At 47.6% G+C, this 26,926-nt stretch overlaps 1 protein-coding gene across 1 annotated transcript in view; it reads right to left on the bottom strand.

Annotated features, from left to right (window-relative positions):
• GPC2 (glypican 2) overlaps window positions 1-26,926 on the bottom strand; it is a 58,941-nt gene that overhangs the window by 26,411 nt on the left and 5,604 nt on the right. The window contains exons 2-5 of the mRNA XM_077470581.1: window positions 25,863-26,030; window positions 20,053-20,211; window positions 3,747-4,060; window positions 745-825 (exon numbers count right to left, since the gene is read on the bottom strand). Of these exons, the coding sequence (XP_077326707.1) occupies window positions 745-825; window positions 3,747-4,060; window positions 20,053-20,211; window positions 25,863-26,013 (705 nt within the window). The 5' untranslated portion in view covers window positions 26,014-26,030. The remainder of the gene's footprint in view (window positions 1-744; window positions 826-3,746; window positions 4,061-20,052; window positions 20,212-25,862; window positions 26,031-26,926) is intronic.

A 26,926-nucleotide genomic window follows, 5' to 3' on the forward strand; every position in this document is an offset into this window, starting at 1 on the left:
CCTGCAGGAGGAGGACAGACTCATGGCTCCCTTCTGTCTGTATCACCCTGCAGGAGGAGGACAGACTCATAGCTCCCTTCTGTCTGTATCACCCTACAAGAGGAGGACAGACTCATAGCTCCCTTCTGTCTGTATCACCCTGCAGGAGGAGGGAAGACTCATAGCTCCCTTCTGTCTGTATCATCCTGCAGGAGGAGGACAGACTCATAGCTCCCTTCTGTCTGTATCATGCTGCAGGAGGAGGGCAGACTCATAGCCCCCTTCTGTCTGTATCACCCTGCAGGAGGAGGACAGACTCATAGCTCCCTTCTGTCTGTATCATGCTGCAGGAGGAGGGCAGACTCATAGCCCCCTTCTGTCTGTATCACCCTGCAGGAGGAGGGCAGACTCATAGCCCCCTTCTGTCTGTATCACCCTGCAGGAGGAGGACAGACTCATAGCTCCCTTCTGTCTGTGCATGGATAGACTCATAGGGGGAGATTTAATATAACTGGAGCTCTCAGAATCTGGTGCAGCTTTGCATGGTAGCCAATCAGCCTCTAACTTCATCTTGTTCAATGAAGCTTTGACAATAAATCCTGGACGCTGATTGGTTTCTATGCAGAACTGCACCAGATTTTGCACACTACAATTTTTCTTTTATATGTGCCTATGCATGGGCGGGGAGGTGGGGGGCATAGACTACTATTCCCCATCTTTGTCACCCCTGGTCATTACATGGCTTTACAGGGTGTACTGCTGTACCTTAGCGGCTCTGTTGACAATGTCACTTCCCGTTGCCAAGCCTTGCACCAGTGTTCTGGCAGCTCCCAATGCTCGTGTTATCTGAAAAAGCACACAGTCACAAACACTGACACACAAAATCTCCAGCAAAACATAGCTTTTCTATAAGATGACAATACACAGGAAGACACTTACAAAATCAGAAGTATTGAAAACCTAAAGTGCCACATCTTAAAAAAACTATGAATTACAGGCTGTTCATACTCACTCAGTCACTATGATCCATCTTCTATATTCTGCTAAAAACCTAGTTGATCCTGCTGTTCTCTATCTCCCCCTTCTGCCCATGTCCCCAATGCAGTTGGGGATTTTGCAGAGCAGTGTTGGCCACTCTGCACATGCTCAGTTTACAGCGAGTTTCTATGCTGAGCATTTCCTCCCTTTCACATCTGAGGAGCCCATGTGACTATAGAGTCACACATGTGCAGAGGCGGCTCTAGGCTTTGTGAGGCCCTAGGCAAAACCTAGACATGAGGCCCTATACATGCTCATAATGGGAAAAATACTTCAAGCGATAAAAAAAAATTAACTGTATAAATTGCATATATTAAGAGCTTTATTAAAGTACCGGTGTCAGTGTTCTCTATCTCGGTGCTGGTGTCAGTGTTCTCTATCTCGGTGCTGGTGTCAGTGTTCTCTATCTCGGTGCTGGTGTCAGTGTTCTCTATCTCAACGCTGGTGTCAGTGTTCTCTATCTCAACGCTGGTGTCAGTGTTCTCTATCTCAACGCTGGTGTCAGTGTTCTCTATCTCAACGCTGGTGTCAGTGTTCTCTATCTCAACGCTGGTGTCAGTGTTCTCTATCTCAACGCTGATGTCAGTGTTCTCTATCGCAACGCTGGTGTCAGTGTAAGTGCATAGGTGGGGGTAAGGGCAGAAGGAGGGGTCAGGGGCTGTGAATCACAGGTTGGCACACTGGGACACTGGCACAGGACTGAGCTGCTCTGACTGTGGCACTGATAACCAGGAGGAAGGGAGTGGGGGGATGGAGCAGGGGTGGATATAAAGGCCAGTGGCTGAGGGATGCTGGAGGAGCAGGAATGGGGGGGCTGGCTCTCTCTCATGCTGGTGGTCGCTGGCTGCAGAAAGGGGTTGTGGCATGGTAGCTGTGCTCAGTGGGAAGAATGTTCCTTACATTGGTGATCAGTGGGGAGAATGCTCCTTACACTGGTGATCAGTGGGAAGAATGTCCCTTACATTGGTGATCAGTGAGAAGAATGCTCCTTACATTGGAGATCAGTGAGAAGAATGCTCCTTACATTGGTGATCAGTGGAAAGAATGTTCCTTACATTGGTGATCAGTGGGAAGAATGTCCCTTACATTGGTGATCAGTGAGAAGAATGCTCCTTACATTGGAGATCAGTGAGAATAATGCTCCTTACATTGGTGATGAGTGGGAAGAATGTTCCTTACATTGGTGATCAGTGGGATGAATGACCCTTACATTGGTGATCAGTGAGAAGAATGCTCCTTACATTGGAGATCAGTGAGAAGAATGCTCCTTACATTGGTGATGAGTGGGAAGAATGTTCCTTACATTGGTGATCAGTGGAAAGAATGCTCCTTACATTGGAGATCGGTGAGAAGAATGCCACTCACATCGGTGATCAGTGGGAAGAATGCCCCTTACATTGGTAAGCAGTGGGAAGAATGTCCCTTACATTGGTGATCAGTGGGAAGAATGTCCCTTACATTGGTGATCAGTGGGAAGAATGCTCCTTACATTGGTGATCAGTGGGAAGAATGTCCCTTACATTGGTGATCAGTGAGAAGAATGCTCCTTACATTGGTGATCAGTGGGAAGAATGTTCCTTACATTGGTGGTCAGTGGGAAGAATGTCCCTTACATTGGTGATCAGTGGGAAGAATGTCCCTTACATTGGAGATCAGTGAGAAGAATGTCCCTTACATTGGTGATCAGTGGGAAGAATGCCCCTTACATTGGTGATCAGTGAGAAGAATGTTCCTTACATTGGTGATCAGTGAGAAGAATGCCCCTTACATTGGTGATCAGTGAGAAGAATGCCCCCTTACATTGGTGATCAGTGGGAAGAATGTCCCTTACATTGGTGATCAGTGGGAAGAATGTCCCTTACATTGGTTATCAGTGGGAAGAATGTCCCTTACATTGGTGATCAGTGGGAAGAATGTTCCTTACATTGGAGATCAGTGAGAAGAATGCTCCTTACATTGGTGATCAGTGGGAAGAATGTTCCTTACATTGGTGGTCAGTGGGAAGCATGTCCCTTACATTGGTGATCAGTGGGAAGCATGTCCCTTACATTGGTGATCAGTGGGAAGAATGCTCCTTACATTGGTGATCAGTGGGAAGAATGCTCCTTACATTGGTGATCAGTGGGAAGCATGTCCCTTACATTGGTGATCAGTGGGAAGCATGTCCCTTACATTGGTGATCAGTGGGAAGAATGTTCCTTACATTGGTGATCAGTGGGAAGAATGCTCCTTACATTGGTGATCAGTGGGAAGAATGTTCCTTACATTGGTGGTCAGTGGGAAGAATGCTCCTTACATTGGTGGTCAGTGGGAAGAATGTTCATTACATTGGTGATCAGTGAGAATAATGCTCCTTATAATGGCGATCGGTGGGAAGAATGTTCATTACATTGGTGGTCAGTGAGAATAATGCTCCTTATAATGGCGATCAGTGGGAAGAATGTTCATTACATTGGTGGTCAGTGGGAAGAATGTCCCTTTTTCTTATAACTATAAAAATCATTCATGTCAGTGGTGACTTATTGTAACTGAGAGGCAAAGGTTGCTCATTGCTCAAGGGACCCCTAGAAACACTTTATACCATTTATCTGCTAAATTGCTCCACAGCTCTAACTTTATCTGCAAGGAGCATTCTGACTTAAACAAAATGAATGCATCCATTAATAAGTCTGTGTCAGTATTATGTCATTTAGTAATGGAACCTCTGTGCAGTTAGGAAGCTACCAAACCTGTAGTCGAAGTCTTCTTGGAGTTTCGCCAAAGGGGCTGCGCTCCTCGGCGTGGCGCATCGCACACTCCATGTAGTCGGCATTCAGCTGGTAATGAGGAAGCAGGAGACGGAGCATGCGCTCCAGCAGTCCGACCCAGAATTCGGAGAGAGCCTCAGCCAATCTGGGGGCTCCTCCCCCCATGTAGAAAGCACGCAGCTCCGAGAAGAGAGTACTGAAGAGAACGGCATTCTGGGAGTACAGGTGTCCATAGGAAAGCACGAACATGGTGGAGAGGGAATGCTCGGAAGAGTCAAGGAGTGCGAGGAAGAACTCTGCAACACATAAGCAGAACATATGTCATGTTTGTTGTGCAGGCATTGATCACATGTAATGAATGCATAGCTCCCAACTGTCCCTGATTTCAAGGGACTGTCCCTGATTTGGAGCAATGTCCCTCTGTCCCTCATTCCTCCTCATTTGTCCCTCATTTTGGTCTGATCCATATAGCTGTATATAAAATGTACTTTTTATCTATCAAAAAGTGTTTTCCAGGTCTAAACCTTTCATTCAATTTCTAAATTGCTGCATTCGTAAATTCCAAAAGCCAATATAAAGGAATAGTAGTGGTAAAAAAGCACTTGTGGGTTTAACCAATCTTGTTTTTTTGTACAATTCTCCTTTAAAGGGGCGTGACAAGGGGTGTGTCCTATACCTGCATACGTTTGCTGATAGGTGTCCCTCATTCCCATCTCAAAAAGTTGGGAGGTATGTGAATGTGATATTAATGTAATACTTTTCTAGATTTCTATAGCGCTTTTTTCACTAAGGGACTCAAAATGCTTTATCTGCTGTTAGTGGTTTGTAAAGCAGCCATCTAGGGCGAGCTCAGAAGAGTATCACGCTAGGGCCAATTTTAGACCTATAACCCAGCATGTCTTTGGAGCATAGGAGGAAACTAGAGTATCCAGAGGAAACCCACGCTAGCACATGCAAAAGCCATGCAGATAGTGTCCTAAGTAGGACTCAAACTGAGGACCCCAGTGCTGCAAGGCATTATTGGACTAACCGCTAAGTCACTGTGTTGCCCCCAAAATATCAGATTTATCATGCTACTATAGGGGCTGATGTAGAACTGATGGCAAATATTTTTATCCATTCTCTGCTATACATCACAAAATGAATCCACATCAGGGCCTGCATTTTGCAGCCCACTCATAAAATGCACGGTGCATTGTGAAGTTGGAGTTCTCTCTCTGTTTAACCACTTCAGCCCCGGAAGATTGTACCCCCTTCCTGACCAGAGCACTTTTTACAATTTGGCACTGCGTCGCTTTAAACTGACATTTTCGTGATCGTGCGATGCTGTACCCAAACGAAATTTGCGTCCTTTTTTCCCCACAAATACAGCTTCCTTTTGATGGTATTTTATCATCTCTGCAGTTTTTTATTTTTTGCGCTATAAACAAAAAAAGAGCGAAAATTTTGAAAAATAAATAAATATATATATTACGTTTTGCTATAATAAATATCCCCCAAATTAAAAAAAATAAATAAAAATGTCTTCATCAGTTTAGGCCAATATGTATTCTTCTACATATTTTTGGTTAAAAAAAAAAATCGCAATAGGCATCTACAAACTATGGGAAAGATTAATGGCACTTTTTAAGATGTTTTTATTATTATTATTTTTTATTACTAGTAATAGAGGTGATCAGCGATTTTTAGCAGTATTGCGAAATTGCGAAAGACAGATCGGACACTTTTGACACATTTTTGGGACCATTGACATTTATAGAGCGATCAGTGCTGTAAAAATGCACTGATTACTGTATAAATGTTACTGACAGGGAAGGGGTTAACACTAGGGGGCGATCAAGGGGTTAATTGTGTGTTCCTTCCTGTGTGTTCTAACTGTATGGGGATGGGACTAAATAGGAGAGATGACAGATCCTGGTTCCTACTTTGTATGAACTCACAATCTGTCTCCTCTCTTCTGACAGCACAGGGATTTGTGTGTTTACACACACAAATCCCCGTGCTGGCTCTCTTGCATGCGATTGTGTGCGGCCGACGGCGATCCCGCTGTGCAGTGCGTGTGGTCCTCCGGCGGCGCTTGCGTGCCCTCTGGCGGCCTTCCTGGGCAAAGCCATATATATACGGGTTGGAGCCCAGGAGAGCCATCCTGCCGCAGTATATCTACGTGAGCCGGCCGGGAACCGGTTAATATAGAACTCACAACTGGAGAAAAGGCCAGTTATGTGACTTTGGCAGGTCGTGTGACCGGACTCTCCCCGTTGCTTTTGTGTTCTCTTTTACAGTTTTAATAAGGCTCTGCAGGCCTCAGAAACCTGAGTATTTATCGCATTTGTAATGCATATTGCTGTGCTTTATCAATGTGCCTTTTTTTTTTTCAATCACGTCAATACCGGGCACTTATACACCTTCCTGCCCAGGCCAATTTCAGCTTTCAGCGCTGTCGCAATTTGAATGACAATTGTGCAGTCATGCTACACTGCACCCAAACAAGTTTTTTTATAATTTTGTTCCCACAAATAGAGCTTTCTTTTGGTGGTATTTGATCACCTCTGCGATTTTTATTTTTTTGCGCAACAAAAAAAGACCCAACATTTTGAAAAAAAAAAAATGTTTTTCTTTGTTTAACTTAAATTTTTTTGTAAATAAGTAAGTTTTCTTCTTCAATGATGGGCACCGATATGGCTGCACTAACGGGCACTGATAAGGCGGCACCGATGAGGTGGCACCAATGAGGTAGCACTGATGATGGGCTCTGATAGGCAGCACTGATGGGCACTGATCGGTGGCACTGGTATGCGGCACTGATGGGCACTCATAGGCGACACTGATGGGTACCACTGATGGTCACTGATAGGTGGCACTGAGGGACACTGATGGATGGCACTGGTTACACTGGTGGATGGCATTGCTGGGCATCACTTATTTTTTATTTCTGTAATGGTGCCAGTCAGTGCCCATTTGTGGGCACTGGTTGGCATGTATTGGGCATTTTTTCTTATATGTGGATGGCCATGGTGTATATACCTGGCCATCCACATGCTGGGGGTTTTCCTGGTGGTCCTGACGGCTTTCCTGGTTGTCCAGTGTGGGCATCCAGGAGGGGGGCTGTGCTGACCCCCCCGTCAGGAGAGCCGCCAATCGGCACTCCTCTACTCGCATCTGTCAGGAAAAGCTGATCAACGGCTTTTTCTGTTTACATCCTGATCAGCCGTGATTGGAGGCTCTTTACCAAGATCGGTTTAGGGGTGTGTCAGACTGACACACTGCACCACCGATCATCGCAATGCGCTACCCCCAAGGGCACACGGTGCCTGTTAACCTGCAGGATGTCATATGACACCCAGTCAGGATAACTGAACCACCGCCCCGGCTATCATTCTGCTATAGGCCGGGCGGGAAGTGGTTCAGCAGTGTGACTGCCGTAAGACTCATAACCCCATACTGCTTCACATAGTGAGCAAGGGTCAAGGGCATTCTGCCAGGGGACCTGCTTTTCTACTCTGGATGTGGCTGCTTTGTAAAGTAAATGAACTGTAAGACCGTGCATACCCCCCCCCCCCCCTTTTTTTTATATACCTGGAATATATTTAGCTGGTATAAACTGAAAGTTCAGTGTAGCCCCCTGTTCCTAAAAATGGGATTATACTGTAAATTTAGTTTTTGACTGAAAACTGTCCAGATTTAATTGTACAGTTGGTTCTAGTCTAAACTTGACTGAGTTGTGCATTTCTCACTGTTGCCAGCAGGTGTCACTGGTAACACAGGACAGTATGAGAATTAGAACTAGGTTGAGCTGTAATGAATATTCTTTTTCGGGAAACAGCCCAGAAGGAGGTTCCTGGCCGCTGTACATTCTGGGAAAGGGTATTTATTGGACAGAGGCCATGTGCTCTTAATCACATTGTTACCTTGAGGCCTTCCTGGCCTGAGGATGTGTTTCTATAAATTCTGAAAGTAGGCCTACTAATTCTGAGGAGGTCCTTAGGCTGTCTTGCCCATGTGGAAGAAGCTGAGCCAAGCAGAGGAGATCCAGGGGAGGACCCTTGCTGGAGAGAGCCAGGATGAAGGCTGGTCTCTCAGGAGGGCCTGGTGACTCGTTTGGAGGACGCACCTATATCTAAACTAGCCTTACAGTATAGCCGGGTCGGCTTAAAGGTTCTGGTACTGTCAATCTGTTCTACAATCTAAACAAGGTAACTAGCTCCTGGCTGCTAAGTCTGTGAGAGGTACTTATCCAGAAGTTCTACTGGCTGCTAAGTCTATGAGAGGGACTTATCCAGACATTATACCAGCTGCTAGGTCTGTGTAAGAGACCTATCCAGGTAGCCAAAATCTTCTAAAAGAAAGCTGTTTTGCCTTTGGATCCAAGGAGTCTGTAAGTGATCTGCTAAAAGGGTATATGAAACCTCCCCTAACCCTCTCTCCTACTACTCCTCTCAAGTTCTCACGAAAGCATTGAAAAATACTAAGGCCGCGTACACACGGGCGGACTGTTCGCCCAACCTTGTCCGCTGAACAGTGTTTGGGCGGACAGTCCGCTCGTGTGTGGGCTTTCAGCGGACAGTTTCAGCGGACAGTTGGACGGACAAAGTCTTTCGGAAATTCCGAAAAACTGTCCGCTGAAACTGTGTTTGAGCGAACAGTCCGCCCGTGTGTGGGCCTGTCCGCTGTACTTTCGAAATGAGCGGACTGTTCCCGCTCGGAAAGTCCGCCCATTTCGAGCGCGTGTACAGGTAGGCGGGGCCCGCGAAGGAGACGTCGCGGGCTCCGCCGCCTGGAATGGGCTTAAAGGGGAACCCCAACGCCGAAAAAAATCGGCGTGGGGGTTCCCCCCAAGTCCACACCAGACCCTTGTCCGAGCACGCTACCCGGCCGGCCAGGAAGGGGGGGCGAGCGAGCGCGCCCCCCCTCCTGAGCCGTACCAGGCCGCGTGCCCTCAACATGGGGGGTGCCTTGGGGAAGGGGGGGCCGCGCGGCCCCCCCACCCCAAAGCACCTTGTCCCCATGTTGATGAGGACAAGGGCCTCTTCCCGACAACCCTGGCCGTTGGTTGTCGGGGTATGCGGGCGGGGGGCTTATCGGAATCCGGGAGCCCCCTTTAAGAAGGGGCCCCGGATACCGGCCCCCCACCCTATGTGAATGAGTATGGGGTACAATGTACCCCTACCCATTCACCTGTGAAATAAAGTACAAAAAAAAACACAACACAGGGGAAAAAAATATTTTATTGCACAGCCGGGGGTCTTCCGTCTTCGGGGGTCTTCTCGCCGGACTCCTCCGCTATGTGTGTGTAGCTCTTTTGCTAGCGGAGGAGTCCGGCTTTCTTCCTCCCCGCCGCCGGCCTCTTCTCCCGACTTCGGGGGTCTTGTCCCCCTCTTCGGTTCTTCTGCCGGGCCACCGCGCCTTCTTGTAGCTCTTTTACAGGCGGTGGCCCGGTCTTCTGTCGCCGCCGCCGCCTTCCGCTCTTGTTCTTCTTGTTCTTCTTGTTCTTCTTCTTCTCCTGGATATGTTGACTCGACGAGCTCTCCGGCCGGAATGCCAGGGACACGCTCCGCTGCCACTTATATAGTGACAATGGGGCGGTGTCACATGGTATATGTCACATGGGTTGGTCACATGGGTTGATGTCACATGGGGACTATGACATCGTAAGGGGGCGGGGTCACCATGTGACCAACCCATGTGACATATACCATGTGACACCGCCCCATTGTCACTATATAAGTGGCAGCGGAGCGTGTCCCTGGCATTCCGGCCGGAGAGCTCGTCGAGTCAACATCTCCAGGAGAAGAAGAAGAACAAGAAGAACAAGAAGAACAAGAGCGGAAGGCGGCGGCGGCGACAGAAGACCGGGCCACCGCCTGTAAAAGAGCTACAAGAAGGCGCGGTGGCCCGGCAGAAGAACCGAAGGCGGCGACAGAAGAACGGAAGACGGCGACAGAAGACCGGGCCACCGGACCAGGCGCGGTGGCCCGGCAGAAGAACCGAAGAGGGGGACAAGACCCCCGAAGTCGGGAGAAGAGGCCGGCGGCGGGGAGGAAGAAAGCCGGACTCCTCCGCTAGCAAAAGAGCTACACACACATAGCGGAGGAGTCCGGCGAGAAGACCCCCGAAGACGGAAGACCCCCGGCTGTGCAATAAAATATTTTTTTCCCCTGTGTTGTGTTTTTTTTTGTACTTTATTTCACAGGTGAATGGGTAGGGGTACATTGTACCCCATACTCATTCACATAGGGTGGGGGGCCGGTATCCGGGGCCCCCTTCTTAAAGGGGGCTCCCGGATTCCGATAAGCCCCCCGCCCGCAGACCCCGACAACCAACGGCCAGGGTTGTCGGGAAGAGGCCCTTGTCCTCATCAACATGGGGACAAGGTGCTTTGGGGTGGGGGGGCCGCGCGGCCCCCCCTTCCCCAAGGCACCCCCCATGTTGAGGGCACGCGGCCTGGTACGGCTCAGGAGGGGGGGCGCGCTCGCTCGCCCCCCTTTCCTGGCCGGCCGGGTAGCGTGCTCGGACAAGGGTCTGGTGTGGACTTGGGGGGAACCCCCACGCCGATTTTTTTCGGCGTTGGGGTTCCCCTTTAAGCCCATTCCAGGCGGCGGAGCCCGCGACGTCTCCTTCGCGGGCCCCGCCTACCTGTACACGCGCTCGAAATGGGCGGATTTGCCTCCGCCTTACGTGGGCGAGTCCGTTCATTTCAAAAGTTGAGCGAACTGTTTGCCCAACCTTGTTCGTCAAACAGTCCGCTCGTGTGTGGGCAAGTCCGCTCATGCAAATTTTGAGCGGACTGTTTGCCCAAACTGTTTGCCGAACAAGGTTGGGCGAACAGTCCGCGCGTGTGTACGCGGCCTTAGGCTGTTACTGATTAAAATTTTCGGGTGGGATTATTCGTTTTTTTTTTTAAATCAATTAATCGACTAATTTTGATTAGTTATAACGCACATACAGATCCAACTACTTTTAGCTGATCTCCTTCCTTTGCAACTCTGCATTAGTCAGTGGTAAATGTGGTATACACTATATACAATCACCCGACACTAGTTAGTTTCCACAATCCATGACTTAACTTCACAGTTCACACAAATAAGTTTTAAATTCAAACTGTAGCACTGACATAAGTCATTTTTTTTTCCACAGTAGCGCGGCAATCCCTCCACCTCCGGTCTAACTAATCACTCTCACCTTATGGCATGGACCCCTGTGCAAACAGGTGGTCATGCAAGCGGGTATCAAAAGGGTTAACACGGACCATAAACTTCTCTCACGTCTCCTTAGATCTCAGCAAGGATGCCAGGTCATGGGTAGAAAAGATCGAAGTGCTCACCGCTTAAGTATAAGATTTCATTTTTGTGTTCAAACACAAACTACTCACATAAAGATGATAAAAACACAGCATGTAAAGCCGACAATCGCGTTCGTTCTGTAGGGCAGCTGGTGACGTCATGTGTAGCTCCTCCCCCCTTCCCTTCGTTAGTAGACGGAGGCACTTGGGGAAGGGGGTAGGAGTCTGGTGACGTCGATGTCCGTGATGTCACCGGAACTCCCTGAAGACCCGGAAGCCGGCCGAGAGGTGAGTACCGATCAAAAGAATTTTGATCGATCAAAAAAATGTATCGATTAATCGAGGAATTCATCTTTAATTTCCACAGCCCTAAAAAATACTTAAAGTGACTGGCACCCAAATTCTGTTCTAACTTCCTATTATAGTCATGGACTCAGCCCTGAGGTGAATGTAAGCTCACTCCCTGTATCTGGAGGTACCTCTTTGCTCCCAGTAGACCCAGCGGGGCTATACATCGGTATGGCTTGGCTTGGACACACTCAATTAACACACCTTATGAACAAAATACCAAACGTTGACGATTTGACAAGCCCACATACAGCCTTTGAGTCATTGTTATTCCAGTCGGACAGACTAGAGCATTCACTATCCTTGATATAGCCGATACTGATTCAGGTCTATTGTCCAAACCCACCGCCATTCCTTTCAAAATGGGAAAGTATATCCCGATGAACCTCGCTTAACGTTTCTAGCTATGTTACCGGGGTCATACAAATCAAGAAGAGCTTAATCGGCCATTTTCTGATGGCTGCGCGTTCAGTTATTGATAGCTCATGGCATCAACCAGTGGTCCCCTCTCTAGCGGATTGGGCCTGCGAAGTGGACAGGATCGAACATATTGAATGGATGTTAGCGTGGGATGCTAATAAAAGCGAGGCCCATACAATTATGTGGACCGTTTGGTTACACTTCTGGTTCTCTTCTGATTTTGACTCTTTTTTTAGCGGATACGACTCCTACTGTTTCTTCTGGGCCCTCTCATGACTAGCTTGATATACCTTATCCCGATTCCCCACTTTCCCTTTATTTCTCATCCCCGTTTTTTTTTTTCTCCTTTTCTTTTTCTCTTTCCATATTTCTCTGCCTTTTCTACTCCTCCTCCCTTACCTTCTGAAGATTATAGTAATCTTACTGGTAGACTCACCACACTTTCAGGCCATATGTGTTGGTTTTCCAAACCACTGTTTATAGTGGTCTACTGCAGGGGCCTCCAAACTTTCTAAACAAAGGGCCAGTTTACCACCCTTCAGACTTCAGGGGGGCCGGACTGTGGCTATTGGAAGTAGAAAATGTCCCAGTATAAGTGGGTGTAAACAATGCCCCATCTTTGGGGTCAATGAGAGAAATTTTTCCCCATCATTGGTGTGGTTGAGAGGAATTGTGCCCTTTCATTGGTGGCATTGGGCTCCATTATTGGTCTCACTGGGAGGATTTGCGCCCCATCGATGGTGTCACTGTGCCTTATTGTTGGTGTCATTGGGAAGAATTGTGCCCCATCGTTGGGGTCTATGGGAGGAATTATGCTTCTTTGTTGGCATCAGATAGGGGAATTGTGCCACATCAATGGTGCCATTGGCCTCATTGGGAGAAATTCTGTCCCATCGTTGGTGTCATTTGGCTCCATTGCTGGTGTCATTAGGAAGAATTGTGCCCAATTGTTGGAGTCATCGGGAAGAATTGTGCACCTTTGTTGGTGTCAGATGGGGGTATTGTGCCACATCATTGGTGTCATTGGTCCCATTGGGAGGCATTCTGCCCCATCATTGGTGTCATTTGGCCCCATTGCTGGTGTCATTAGGAAGAATTGTGCCCCGTTGTTGGGGTCATCGGGAGGAATTGTGCACCTTTGTTGGTGTCAGATGGGGGTATTGTGCCACATCATTGGTGTCATTGGTCCCATTGGGAGGCATTCTGCCCATCATTGGTGTCATTTGGCCCCATTGCTGGTGTAATTAGGAAGAATTGTGCCCCGTTGTTGGGGTCATCGGGAGGAATTGTGCACCTTTGTTGGTGTCAGATGGGGAGAATTGTGCTCCATTGTGTCAGTAAATGAAATAGTGCCCCAAGGGCCGGATAAAACAAGCAAAGGGCCACATCGAGCACCCGAGCCGCAGTTTGGAGACCACTGGTCTATTGGTTACTTGATTTACCATTACTTGGTTTATTTCACTTATTTCTACATTCCTTGATGATATCTACACGACAAAGCTTATGTGATACATCTTCTTTTAGTGTCTTTCCGATCCTAATATATACTTGTACACTCCGTGGAAATATGTTAATCCTTGCCTATGTTTATTCAATGTGGTTTACCTGCTTGCCGACCAGTCGCCGTCATTATACTACGGTAGGTCGGCATGATCCAGTGAGCCGTTGTAGCTATATGTCGGCTCGCGGGATCGGGATAGCAGGTGCACCGCCGCACTGGCGGGGGTGCCGATGCTTGTGGCCGGCGGTCGCAATGAGTGCTGGCCACAAGCGATCATGGGCACGAGAGGCAGAACAAGGACCTGTGTGACAAATCCCTGTTCTGTTCTGTGAGGAGTGACAGATTGTGAGTTCCTAATAGCAAGGAACCACGATTCGTCACTTCCTCTAGGTCAGTCCCCTCCCCCTACAGTTAGAAACACACACTGAGGGAACACATTTAACCCCTTTATTGCCCCCTAGTGTTAACCCCTTCCCTGCCAGTGACATTTTTACAGTAATCAGTGTATTTTTATAGCACTGATCGCTGTATAAATGGCAATGGTCCCAAAATAGTGTCAAAAGTGTCTGATGTGTCCGCCATAATGTCGCAGTCACGATAAAAATGGCAGATCGCCACCATTACTAATAAAAAAAAACATAATAAAAATGCCATAAATCTATCCCCTATTTTGTAGACACTATAACTTTTGTGCAAACCAATCAATATATGCTTTTGCGTTTTTTTTTTTTTTTTTACCAAAAATATGTAGAAGAATACGTTTCGGCCTAAACTGAGGAAAAATTTAGTTTTCTTTATATATTTTTGGGTGATATTTATTATAGCAAAAAGTAAAAAATATTGTTTTTTTTTCTCAAAATTGATGCTCTCTTTTTGTTTATAGCGCAAAAAATAAAAAAACGCAGAGGTGATCAAATACCACCAAAATAAAGCTCTATTTGTGGGGAAAAAAGGACGTCAATTTTGTTTGGGAGCCACGTCGCACGACCGCGCAATTATCAGTTAAAATGACGCAGTGCTGAATTGCAAAAAGTGCTCTGGTCAGGAAGGGGGTAAAATCTTCCAGGGCTTAAGCGGTTGATAAAACAGATTCAAAATAAAATAAACTGAAAGTTCAGTTTTCTTGGATGCTGTGTATGTGACATTCAACGTCTGTTCACCTGCTGCTGCATTCACCCGGTGCATATACTGTACTTCCTATTGTATATACAAATAAAGATGACTGTCGCATGCTAGGGAAAGGCCATTGAGTAGCAGTAAAGGATTCATTGGGTGAATTTCCCAGTGAATCGTTCATAACGAGACCCCTATATATTACACCAAATAGGGGGGACAACCGAGGAAGATCAGAGACAGAGGGATGCAGGCTCCAATACAGGGACTAGGATATTCTGAGATATCGCATCATTGAATGTTCACAATTTGATTTGCTAATTACACTCTGTACTGAGCCAAAGCAAAATAAATAGCAGACCTGTAGTCCAATCAAGCCTCTTCCGGATTTTTAAGTACCATTCATTTTTAATAAAAGCTGGAATTGAATCTGTTTATATTTTGCCTTGTTTACTTCCCTTCCCACTTCATCATCAGAGCAAGTCATTTAACTACAGGAGAGGAGCTTGTACAATTGTGTAGACTAAATGGAGCAATGGAGTTCAGCTTTAAGGGATCGAAGTATAAAACATTTGCTTGGGCACCACGAATATTTGTTGTATTGTTTGTAACATGGTTATCTAAGATAAGATGTTTATCAGCTCCATCCAGCAGCCATAAAATCATTTTTTTAATGGCGGTATTTCAGGAAAATACCGCATTATGGCCACCAGATGATGCTGAAGATCATTGGAGATACTCATATTACAAGCAATAAGGCAAACTTTCGTGGTGGCTAAGACATCGTGGTGAAGACATCCACAGAGCAAATGTTTTATACATAGACCCAGGGCTTTTTTTTCACAGAGAATGGGTGCTGGTATTCCTCCTTTCCCAGTCACCTCTTGTCCCTGCCCCCTACCCGCCTCTGAACACTGTCTATTGGTTTCACCCCTACCCACCTCCAAGCACCATCCCTTGGTTCCGCCCCTACCCACCTCTGAGCACTGTCCTCTGGTTCTACCTCTGAGCACCGTTCCTTGGTTCTGCCCACTACCCACCTCCGAGCACCATCTTTGGTTCTGCCCCCTACCCACCTCTGAGCACCGTCCCCTGGTTCTACTCCCTAACCACCTCTGAGCACCGTCCCCTGGTTCTACTCCCTAACCACCTCTGAGCACGTCCCCTGGTTCTACCAACTAACCACCTCTGAGCACTGTCCTCTGGTTCTATACCCTAACCACCTCTGAGCACTGTCCTCTGGTTCTACTTCTGAGCACCGTCGATTGGTTCTGCCCACTACCCACCTCCGAGCACCATCTCTTGGTTCTGCTCCCTACCCACCTCTCAGCACCGTCCCCTGGTTCTATTCCCTAACCACCTCCAAGCACAGTCCCTTGGTTCTATACCCTAACCACCTCTGAGCACGTCCCCTGGTTCTACCCCTTAACCACCTCTGAGCACGTCCCCTGGTTCTATACCCTAACCACCTCTGAGCATGTCCCCTGGTTCTACTCCCTAACCACCTCTGAGCACGTCCCCTGGTTCTACTCCCTAACCACCTCTGAGCACGTCCCCTGGTTCTACTCCCTAACCACCTCTGAGCACGTCCCCTGGTTCTACTCCCTAACCACCTCTGAGCACGTCCCCTGGTTCTACTCCCTAACCACCTCTGAGCACGTCCCCTGGTTCTACCTCTTAACCACCTCTGAGCACGTCCCCTGGTTCTATACAATAACCACCTCTGAGCATGTCCCCTGGTTCTACCCCCTAACCACCTCTGAGCATGTCCCTTAGTTCTACCCCCTAACCACCTCTGAGCACGTCCCCTGGTTCTACCCCCTAACCACCTCTGAGCATGTCCCTTAGTTCTACCCCCTAACCACCTCTGAGCATGTCCCCTGGTTCTACTCCCTAACCACCTCTGAGCACGTCCCCTGGTTCTACCCCTTAACCACCTCTGAGCATGTCCCCTGGTTCTATACCCTAACCACCTCTGAGCATGTCCCCTGGTTCTACCCCCTAACCACCTCTGAGCATGTCCCCTGGTTCTACCCCCTAACCACCTCTGAGCACGTCCCCTGGTTCTACCCCCTAACCACCTCTGAGCACGTCCCCTGGTTCTACCCCCTAACCACCTCTGAGCATGTCCCTTAGTTCTACCCCCTAACCACCTCTGAGCACGTCCCCTGGTTCTACCCCCTAACCACCTCTGAGCACGTCCCCTGGTTCTACCCCCTAACCACCTCTAAGCACACCCCCTGGTTCTACCTCCTAACCACCTCTGAGCACATCCCCTGGTTCTATACCCTAACCACCTCCAAGCACGTCTCCTGGTTCTACCTTCTAACCACCTCTGAGCACATCCCCTGCTTCTACCCCCTAACCACCTCTGAGCACCGTCCCCTGGTTCTACTCCCTAACCACCTCTGAGCACCGTCCCCTGGTTCTACCCCCTAACCACCTCGAAGGACTGTCCCCTGGTTCTACCCCCTAACCACCTCGAAAGACCGTCCCCTGGTTCTACTCCCTAACCACCTCTGAGCAATGTCCCCAGGTTCTACTCCCTAACCACCTTTGAGCACCATCCCCTGGTTCCACCCCCTAACCACCTCTGAGCACCGTACATTGGTTCTGCCCCCTACCAACCTCTGAGCACTGTCCCTAGGTTCCACCCCATATTCATATCTGAGTACCACCCTCTTTAGAGAACAGAGAGCCAAGTATCATTTTTTGGTGCTAAATAATTTGTATGCAATTTGTTAATGTTAACAAGAAAAGCAGTAAAATAGATCCTGTGCAGCCAGCAACAGTATACCCCCACCCCCTAGTAACAATAGACCCTCCTACAACAAAAAACTTCCCAGAAACAATAGATCTCTCAGCAATCAGCATCATTAGACCCTCCAGCAGCCAGAAACAATAGACCCTTCCCTCAACAGTAGATACCTGCCAGCAACATAAGACCCCCTCCCACAACAGTAGACCCCCCCAGCAACAAAATACCCACCAGCAACAATAGATCCAGCCCGGCAAAAATAGACCCTTCCACAACAAAAAATCTACCAAGCAACAATAGATCCCCACCAGCAACAATAGACCTCTCAGCAACCAGAAACAATAGACCCTTTCCTCAACAGTAGATCACTGCCAGTAACATAAGACCCCTCCCACAACAGTAGACCTCCCCAGCAACAACAGACCCTCCCACAATAAAATACCCACCAGCAACAATAGATCCACCCCAGCAACAATAGACCCTTCCACAACAAAAAATCTACCCAAGCAACAGTAGATCCCCACCAGTAACAACAGATCTCCCAGAAGCCGGCATAAATACACCCTCCAGCAGTCAGCGACAATAGACCTCTCCCTCAATAGTAGATCCCTCCCAGCAAGACAAGACCCCCCTCCCACAACAGTAGACTTCTCCAGAAATAATAGACACACCCCTCCCCCCTTATGACAATGGACAACAGCCGCCAGCATCAATAGACCCTCCAGCACACCCCAGCACCCCTTGCAATTACATACATTCAGTGCTGGAGGTATTAGAACTGTGTTTCCTCATGTTCCTGCTAAAAAACTTCCGCTTTTCTGATTCCTCCTCCCTTCAGTGCACCATTTGGCACCTTTTGGGGGGGAGAGGGCACCTTTTTTTTTTCACAGGTACCCTGTCCCCACGGACCTTGCCGTAGCGAGGTATGTCAGGAGTTCAGCCCCTCTCCTCCTCCTTCCCCCGCTGCTGGGTCAGTAATAGAGCGCAGCGCGCTTAGTGCTTGCGCAGTAGGGAACCGCCTGTGAAGCCGCAAGGCTTCACTGCCGGGTTCCCTTACCGGCAATGGCAGTGGTAGCACCTGACCTGGATTCAGCGATGTCCACCACCCCTGCCCATTGAAACGAATAGGCAGCGCTGCCGAAGCGCCTGCAAATCGCTTCGGCGGCGCCGCTTTTCGGGCGCTATTAACCCTTTCCTCGGCTGCTAGCGGGGGGTTAAAAGTGCCCCACTAGCAGCCGAATAGCGATGCTATAACATCAGCTATAAAACTGTTCCTTTTTTTTTTTTTTTTTTTTTGGTGTGGGGTCCCAAAGGGCCTGATATTGATTGGGGGGGGGATTCTGTTTTTATTTTTTATTTTTATTTTTAATGCTGGCCCGTTTACATTCTAGTGTCAGAGGTGAATCCGTGATGACAGCAGAGATGACTCATCGCTGTTAGGATGCTGGCGGACAGGCTCCTAACAACCAAAAGAAATTGCAGGCAAAACGTATTCCAGTGCGTTTTTGCTGAGTTTTGCCACGTTCCAGTGCAGTTCCATGCAAAAAAAATAAAAAATGCAGCATGTTCTACTTTTGTTGACTGAACTTGAACGCATTGCACTGGTGTGAACTATGCCATTGGAATCCATGTTAACTACTGTCCATGCATTTTTCATGCAGAGTAACCACTTGCCGAATGACGCACGCTGATATACGTCGTCAGAATGGCAGCGGTGGGCAAATGGGCGTACCTGTACGGCACCTTTAATTGGCCGGGCTAGCAGGCGCGCCCACCCCGAACAGCGTGACTGCGCCTGCGGGATCAGCGGACTCAATATCTGCCATTCTCCCAGCGACCGTGTCACAGAGCCTCAGAACGGGGAAGTGCCTATGTAAACAAGGCATTTCCCCATTCTGCCTTGTGACATCAGGAGCAGTGATCACTGTCATATGAGTTGTAGCCCACCCCCCCTACAGTTAGAATTATTCCCTAGGACACACTTAACCCCTTCATCGCCCCCTAGTGGTTAGCCCCTTCCCTGCCAGTGTCATTATGCCAGTGTCATTTACACAGTAAGCAGTGCGTTTTTATAGCACTGATCGCTGTATAAATGACAATGGTCCCAAAATAGTGTGAAAAGTGTCCGATGCATCCGCAGTCACGATAAAAATCACAGATCGCCATCATTATTAATAAAAAAATAAAAATAATAAAAATGCCATAAAACTATCCCCTGTTTTGTAGACGCTATAACTTTTGTGCAAGCCAATCAATATGCGCTTATTGCCATTTTTTTTTTTTTTTAACCAACTGAGTAAAAAAACTGAGTAAAAAAAAATGTTTTACATATTTTTGGGGGATATTTATTATAGCAAAAAGTAAAAAATGTTGTGTTTTTTTCAAAATTGTCGCTCTTTTTTTGTTTATAGCACAAAAAATAAAAACCGCAGAGGTTCAGTTTTGTTTGGGTGCAATGTAGCACAACCACGCAATTGTCAGTTAAAGTGACGCAGTGCCGAATCGCAAAAAGTGCTCTGGTCAGGAAGGGGGTGAAATCTTCCTGGGTTGAAGCGGTTAAAAATGCACTAGACGGCCTATGGTGTGGACCAGCTCTGAGGGCACAGGCCTGGACATAGTATAGTGAATTTTGACTTCTCTCTGACTTTAACCTGCATGATTGTTCCAGGTCAGAGACTCAAAAAATATTGGAGTCAGAGACAGTCAGGCAAATTGCAGTTTTAGATGGAGCTCAGCAGTAGCTACCAGCATTTTCCTCTCCGTCTCATCTCGACTTAAATTGAAACTTGATGTACTAGCAGTTTCATGAGTTTTATTTTTAGGTAATGCTTCCGGACAAAACAACCAATATTAAAAGGTACCAGCTCACCCTGGAATCTTCTTCTTGCCCCAGTTAATACCCCCATTGGGTAACTGACGCTTTCGTTCACGATACGGGCCAGATCCCTCACACTCTCCTCGCTCAGTCTCTGCTCCGTCTCACTCGGGCAACATGTGTACTCCTGGGGGCATATCCTCAGGTGCTCGCCTACAAAAAAAAATAAAGTCCCAATATATAACTAACATGGCAACAAAATAAAATTCCCAACCAGATAAATATAATTGACCATATTTGGAAAAATAAACATAAAATGTGAGATGTAAGCCATAGCATCAAATTGTATTAATTAATCTGAAAGATGGAAAAAGGGGGTTGGTTGCAATGGTCAACTGTTCCATCCCCACTGTGAAACATGGTGGTGGCAGCATCATGTTGTGGGGATGCTTTTCTTCAGCAGGGACAGGGAAGCTGGTCAGAGTTGATGGGAGGATGGATGGAGCCAAATACAGGGCAATCTTAGAAGACAACCTGTTATGCCGCACACACAGCCAAAATTTCCGATGGAAAAAGTCAGATGGGAGCATTTCATCGGATTTTCCGACCGTCTGTGTATGCCCCATCTGACTTTTTCTGTCGGCATTTCCGATGGACTTTAGATTGAGAGCCTGTTCTAAATTTTTTCCGTCGGAAATGCAGATGGAGTTTTGCCCGATGCAAAGTCCGCTCGTGTGTACGCTGCATTAGAGTCTGCAAAAGACTTGAGACTGGGGGTGGAGGTTCTCCTTCCAGCAGGACAACCACCCTAAACATACAGCCAGAGCTACAATGGAGTGGTTTAGATCAAAGCATATTCATGTGTTAGAATGGCCCAGTCAAAGTCCAGACCTAAATCCAATTGAGAATCTGTGGCAAGACTTGAAAATTGCTGTTCACAGACACTCTCCATCCAATCTGACAAAGCTTGAGATATTTTGCAGAGAAGAATGGGCAGAAATGTCCTCTCTAGATGTGCAAAGCTGGTAGAGACTTCCCCAAAAAGACTTGCAGCTGGAATTGCAGTGAAAGGCGGTTCTACAAAGTATTGACTCAGGGGGGCGCCATACAAATGTACCACACACTTTTCACATATCATTTATCATTTTCCATCCACTTCACAATTATGTGTCAATTTATGTTGGTCTATCACATAAAATCCCAATAAAACACATTTATGTTTTTGGTTATAACATGACAAAATGTGGAAAATGTCAAGGGGTATGAAAACTTTTTTAAGGCAGTGTAACTCACAGCTGCTGGTTTTCTCAACCAAACTGTCAGGCTATCAAATGTCTGGTGTCATAACTGATCACATGTGCGGCCCCGTGGCAAGTGCAGATCAAACAGAGGCCAACATGGCAGCTTCCTTGGCTGTAAACTATTGGAGGGTTTAGTGCTGCTTTAAATTCCATTTAAATCCCAATATATTACCATGACAATAGCTTCCTTGTATAGTATAATGGCAAGTGACCAGAGTCCTACCATTCATTTTGGTAATAAAGCAGCCTACAGTCATAGTTAAAAAAATCTGTGCCCCCCCCTGTCATGTAGCAGAGCCAGATTGCTGCACACACCATGGGTAAGCAGCATCATCTCTGCTGCGATCCAACATGCCCCCTATTGGTCAGATCTAGTGCCCTTCACTCAACAGGGAGTGTGGGTTTTGCTAAAGTTAGCCATACATGGATTGAAATTTGGAACCGTTCAGCAGGGAGTGTGAGTTTTCTACAGTTAGCCATACATGGATCAAAATTTGGAGGGGTTAAGCAGGCACTGGCTGAATTTTCGATCCATGTTTGTCCACTATGATCATATAGAAGTCGATCCACCGATCAACTGCTGTTCAACCACCCTATCGATATGTTCTTACTTGATCAGCACTGCAGGCTGTAGACTGCAGCACCGATCTCTGTATCCTGACAGCAGGGGGAGTCTCCCTGCTGTAAGAATACAATGACAAAGCAGGGAGGATTCCTGCGTCCGCATCAAGCGTGTAAATGGGGGAACTGGGTCCGTTTTTTTTTCTTTCAATCCGAACAAAAAAAAAAAAAAAAAACTATCATCAGTGGTCAGCTTAAGTGTAGGACTCTAACTCTACCAAACAATAAATGACTTTTCATTGGGATAGTGATAGGTGAAGGTTTACAACCTTTTTCAGATTTTTGTTGCTGTTTATATCCCTGTTAAGAAAATTTCCCTACTTCCTGTTGAGCCAATGGGACAGGAAGAAGTGTGAATTTCTCCACTGGGGATATAGACAGTAATTCAAATTTAAATGTAAAAAAATGAAATGATGAAACAAATCCATATGAGGCTTAAAGCGGAGGTCCACCCTAAAGTGGACCTTCCGCTCATCGGAACCCTCCCCCCCTCCGGCGCCACAATTGGCACCTTTCAGGGGGGAGGGGGGTGCAGGTACCTGTACAGTACAGGTATCTGCACACACTTCCGGGATAGCTCTCTGCGGAAAGGGGCGTAGATTACGACACTTTCCGAAAGTTCCCCGCTGCCTGCTGGGAAACACACAGATTCCAGAGGCAGCGGGTCCATCCTTATTGTGCAGCGCGACTCGCGCATGCGCAGTAGGGAACCGGGAAATGAAGCCGAAAGGCTCCACTTCCTGATTCCCATACCCAAGATGGCGGCGGCAGCACCCGAGAGACGATCGAGAGATCGGCTTCGGGTGCCGACATCGCGGGCGCGCTGGGCGGGTAAGTGTCCTTATTTTAAAAGTCAGCAGCTGCAGTATTTGTAGCTGCTGGCTTTAAAAAAAAAAAAAAAACGGCGGAACTCCTGGCGGACTCCCGCTTTAATGAAACTAAAGCTGACCATAGATTAGTTTAGTTTTCTTTTGTTCAGCCAGTGGGCTCCATCCACACAGGTGGAAAGCAGTGTTTTAAAAGAGTCCAACAAGTACAGATTCCAAACAGAAGTGCTGTGAAACATCCTCCACCGACAGCAATGCACACACTGACCCTTACCATCAGGGGTGGACCACTATAGATAAAGCGGTCAAATGCGCTTAGTACAATTCCCAATCGCCAAGAACACCTGGTATCCACAATCTTCTCGAAATAAGGGCCTCCCTCATAGATGGACCTCAGAGCATGCGGAGTTCAGAAATAGGCAGGAGACACTTCTTTGTTTAGTATTAATGGCATCCAGGTTTATTAAAATCCATCAAAAATGCATCAGGGTCGCGCCTGATGACGTCTATATGACAAAACATGTCGGGTGGAGCTGGGTCACCTGATGTTGCCGCGCACGGAGGTCGGTCATCTTGATGGTTGAAAATATTCCCTTGTAAATACGGTTCTACAGTATCTCACAAAAGTTAGTACACCCCTCGCATTTTTGTAAATATTTTATTCTTTTCATGTGACACTGAAGAAATGACATTTTGCTACAATGTAAAGTAGTGAGTGTACAGCTTGTATAACAGTGTCAATTTGCTGTCCCCTCAAAATAACTCCACACAGCCATTAATGTCTAAACTGCTGGCAACAAAAGTGAGTACACCCCTAAGTGAAAATGTGCAAATTGGGCCCAATTAGCCATTTTCCCTCCCTGGTGTAATGTGACTTGTTAGGGTTACAAGATCTCAGGTGTAAATGGGAAGCAGGTGTGTTAAATTTGGTGTTATCGCTCTAAATATCTCAACATGGCACCTCATGGCAAAGAACTCTCTGGGGGTCTGAAAAAAAGAATTGTTGCTCTACATAAAGATGGTTTAGGCTATAAGAAGATTGCCAAGACCCTGAAACTGAGAAGCAACACGGTGACCAAGACCATACAGCGGTTTAACAGGACAGGTTCCACTCATAACATGCCTCGACATGGTCCACCAAAGAAGTGTGAGTGCACGTACTCAGCGTCATATTCAGAGGTTGTCTTTGGGAAATAGACATACGATTGCTGCCAGCATTGCTGCAGAGGTTGAAGGGGTGGGGGGTCAGCCTGTCAGTGCTCAGACCATACGCCGCACACTGCATCAAATTGGTCTGCATGTGTCAGGAAGATCCTGCCAGTAATCGGCTCTCCAGGCTCTCTGGCGCACATTCGCGTGTGCATCTGCGCACGCCTTTGTTGGCGCCAGGCGGGCTATTTAAGCCTTTCTGTCACAGACGGTCCCCGCTGTCTGCTCTACAGCGTTCTGTGTGCTTTACCTGATCTGACCTGAGACTTACCTGTTAAAAGACCCAGCTACCTGTGACCTTTCCTACCATCCGCCTGCATCTGACCTTCGGCTTGCCAAGACCATTCTTCTGCCTGATCCCTGGTACCTCTGCTGTCCGCTTAATACCTGACCACTGGCCTGCCTGACTATTCTTCAGCCTGTTCCCTGGTACCTCTGCTGTCCATCTGATATCCAACCCGGCCTGCCTGATCTCTCTCTGGTGATCCTGCCTGCTGCTGATTCCTGGTTCCAGTCCAGCACTCCGGTCTCCAGCCTATGTGCCTGCTGTTAGTTCCTGGTTCCAGTCCAGCACTTCGGTTCCAGTCTACTCTCCAGTTCCAGTTCCCTGTTTCTGCAAGTGATTCCTGGACTTCTGAAACTAACTGTTGATTCTGCCAGGCACCCATACCACTCCTCACTCCTGTGCCCTCTGTCCCCATTCCAGGGAGCCGTAGGGGAGGTCTCTCTCTGCAATTCAGGCTCAAAACCACCAGGTACGTGACAGCATGGCTGTCATTCCAGAAGGAAGACTCTTCTAAAGATGATGCACAAGAAAGACCGCAAACAGTTTGCTGAAGACAAGCAGACTAAGGACATGGATTACTGGAACCATGTCCTGTGGTCTGATGAGACCAAGATAAACTTATCTGGTTCAGATGGGATCAAGCGTGTGTGGCAGCAACCAGGTGAGGAGTACAAAGACAAGTGTGTCTTGCCTACAGTCAAGCATGGTGGTGGGAGTGTCATGGTCTGGGGCTACATGAGTGCTGCCGGCACTGGGGAGCTACAGTTCATTGAGGGAACCATGAATGCCAACATGTACTGTGACATACTGAAGCCGAGCATGATCCCCTCCCTTCAGAGACTGGGCCGCAGAGTAGTATTCAAACATGATAACCACCCCAAACACACCTCCAAGACAACCACTGCTTTGCTAAAGAAGCTGAGGGTAAAGGCGATGGACTGGCCAAGCATGTCTCCAGACCTAAACCCTATTGAGCATCTGTGAGGCATCCTCAAATGGAAGGTGAAGGAGCGCAAGGTCTCTAACATCCACCAGCTCTGTGATGTCATCATGGAGGAGTGGAAGAGGACACCAGTGGCAACCTGTGAAGCTCTGGTGAACTCCATGCCCAAGAGGGTTAAAGCAGTGCTGGACAATAATGGTGACCACACAAAATATTGACACTTTTGTCCCAATTTGGACATTTTCACTTAGGGGTGTACTCACTTTTGTTGCCAGCGGTTTAGACATTAATGGCTGTGCGTCAAGTTATTTTGAGGGGACAGCAAATTTACACTGTTATACAAGCTGCACACTCACTACTTTACATTGTAGCAAAGTGTCATTTCTTCAGTGTTATCACATAAAAATATATACACGGACTTGTGTACAAACGCTCGGAAAATCCGACAACAGACCACTGTCCACGGAAAATTTATAAACCTGCCATCCAACATTTGTCCACGGAAAGTTGGCCAACAATTGTCTGATGGAGCGTAAAAACGGTCGGATTTTCCGCCAACAGCCTGTCATCACACAATTCCCGTCGGAAAATCCGATCGTGTGTATGAGGCTTTACAGATGTACCAAACAGGCCTGCGAAGGATAACATTGAGCAGCACATATACCATGGAGACCTACCAGATATTGGTGTTCTGACACCAGGGATGCCTCCCAGACCTCTCTCCCTCAGCTCCCGGGCAGCATCTGCACAGTTACGGATTTCACTGACAGCTGAACTGCTTGCTGGCACGGCCATCAGGAGGAGAACAAACCAGGGGCCACACATCATGGCCAGGACACGGAGATCTGGAGACACAACAGAAGAACACACAGAAGCATCAATGCAGGAAGATAGGGATCAGCAGTGCACAAAAAGCCTATTACCGACGTGGTGGCTCAGTGGTTAGCACCGTGGCTAGGAAAGCAAATTATTGCTCATCAGGGACCGTCTTTGCAGGTGCGGGCTTCTACCCAAAAAATATAAAAACACGCTACTACGAATTTTCGCTTTCCCAAAAATGAGTGCTGATGTGTGAGTATGTATGTTTACACACACAGATCCACCGTCCTGCTCTGTTATCGGGCAATCGCGGGTGCCCGGTTGACATTGCAGCAGCCGGGCATGCACATCGGCACGCACGCGGCTCTTTATACAGATCGGGGGCACGCCGCGTCCTAGCAACATGGCGCAGCCGCGGGTGCGCGCGAGGGGCCGTTCTGGCACACTGTCATATGACAGCGGCCCAGAACATTATTATTGCATTTTAGTGTAAATATGAGGTCTTTTTGACCCCAGATCTCATATTTAACCGCTTCCGGACCAGCCGCCGCAGTTTTACTGCGGCAGGTTGGCTCCCCTGTGGGAAACCACGTTGCTGTACGTGGCCTCGCAGGGTCCGGATAGCAGGCCGATGCTCGTGGCCGATGGTCGCAATCGGTAGAGCGAGAGCAATAATTCTAGCCCTAGACCTCCTCTGTAACTCAAAACATGCAACCTATGGAGATTTTTAAGGGTAAAGGTTTGTTGCCATTCCACGAGCGGGCGTAATTTTGAAGCGTGACATGTTGGGTATCAATTTACTCTGCGTAACATTGTTTCACAATATAAAAAAAAAAAAGATTGGGCTAACTTTACTGTTATCTAATTCAAAAAAGTGAATTTTTTCCAAAAGAAGTGCGCTTGTAAGACCGCTGTGCAAATA

Source organism: Lithobates pipiens, unplaced genomic scaffold (assembly GCF_037356315.1).
Source record: "Lithobates pipiens isolate NorthernLeopardFrog02 unplaced genomic scaffold, aLitPip1_a1.2 Scaffold_8, whole genome shotgun sequence".
In the NCBI taxonomy this organism is placed as follows: domain Eukaryota; kingdom Metazoa; phylum Chordata; class Amphibia; order Anura; family Ranidae; genus Lithobates; species Lithobates pipiens.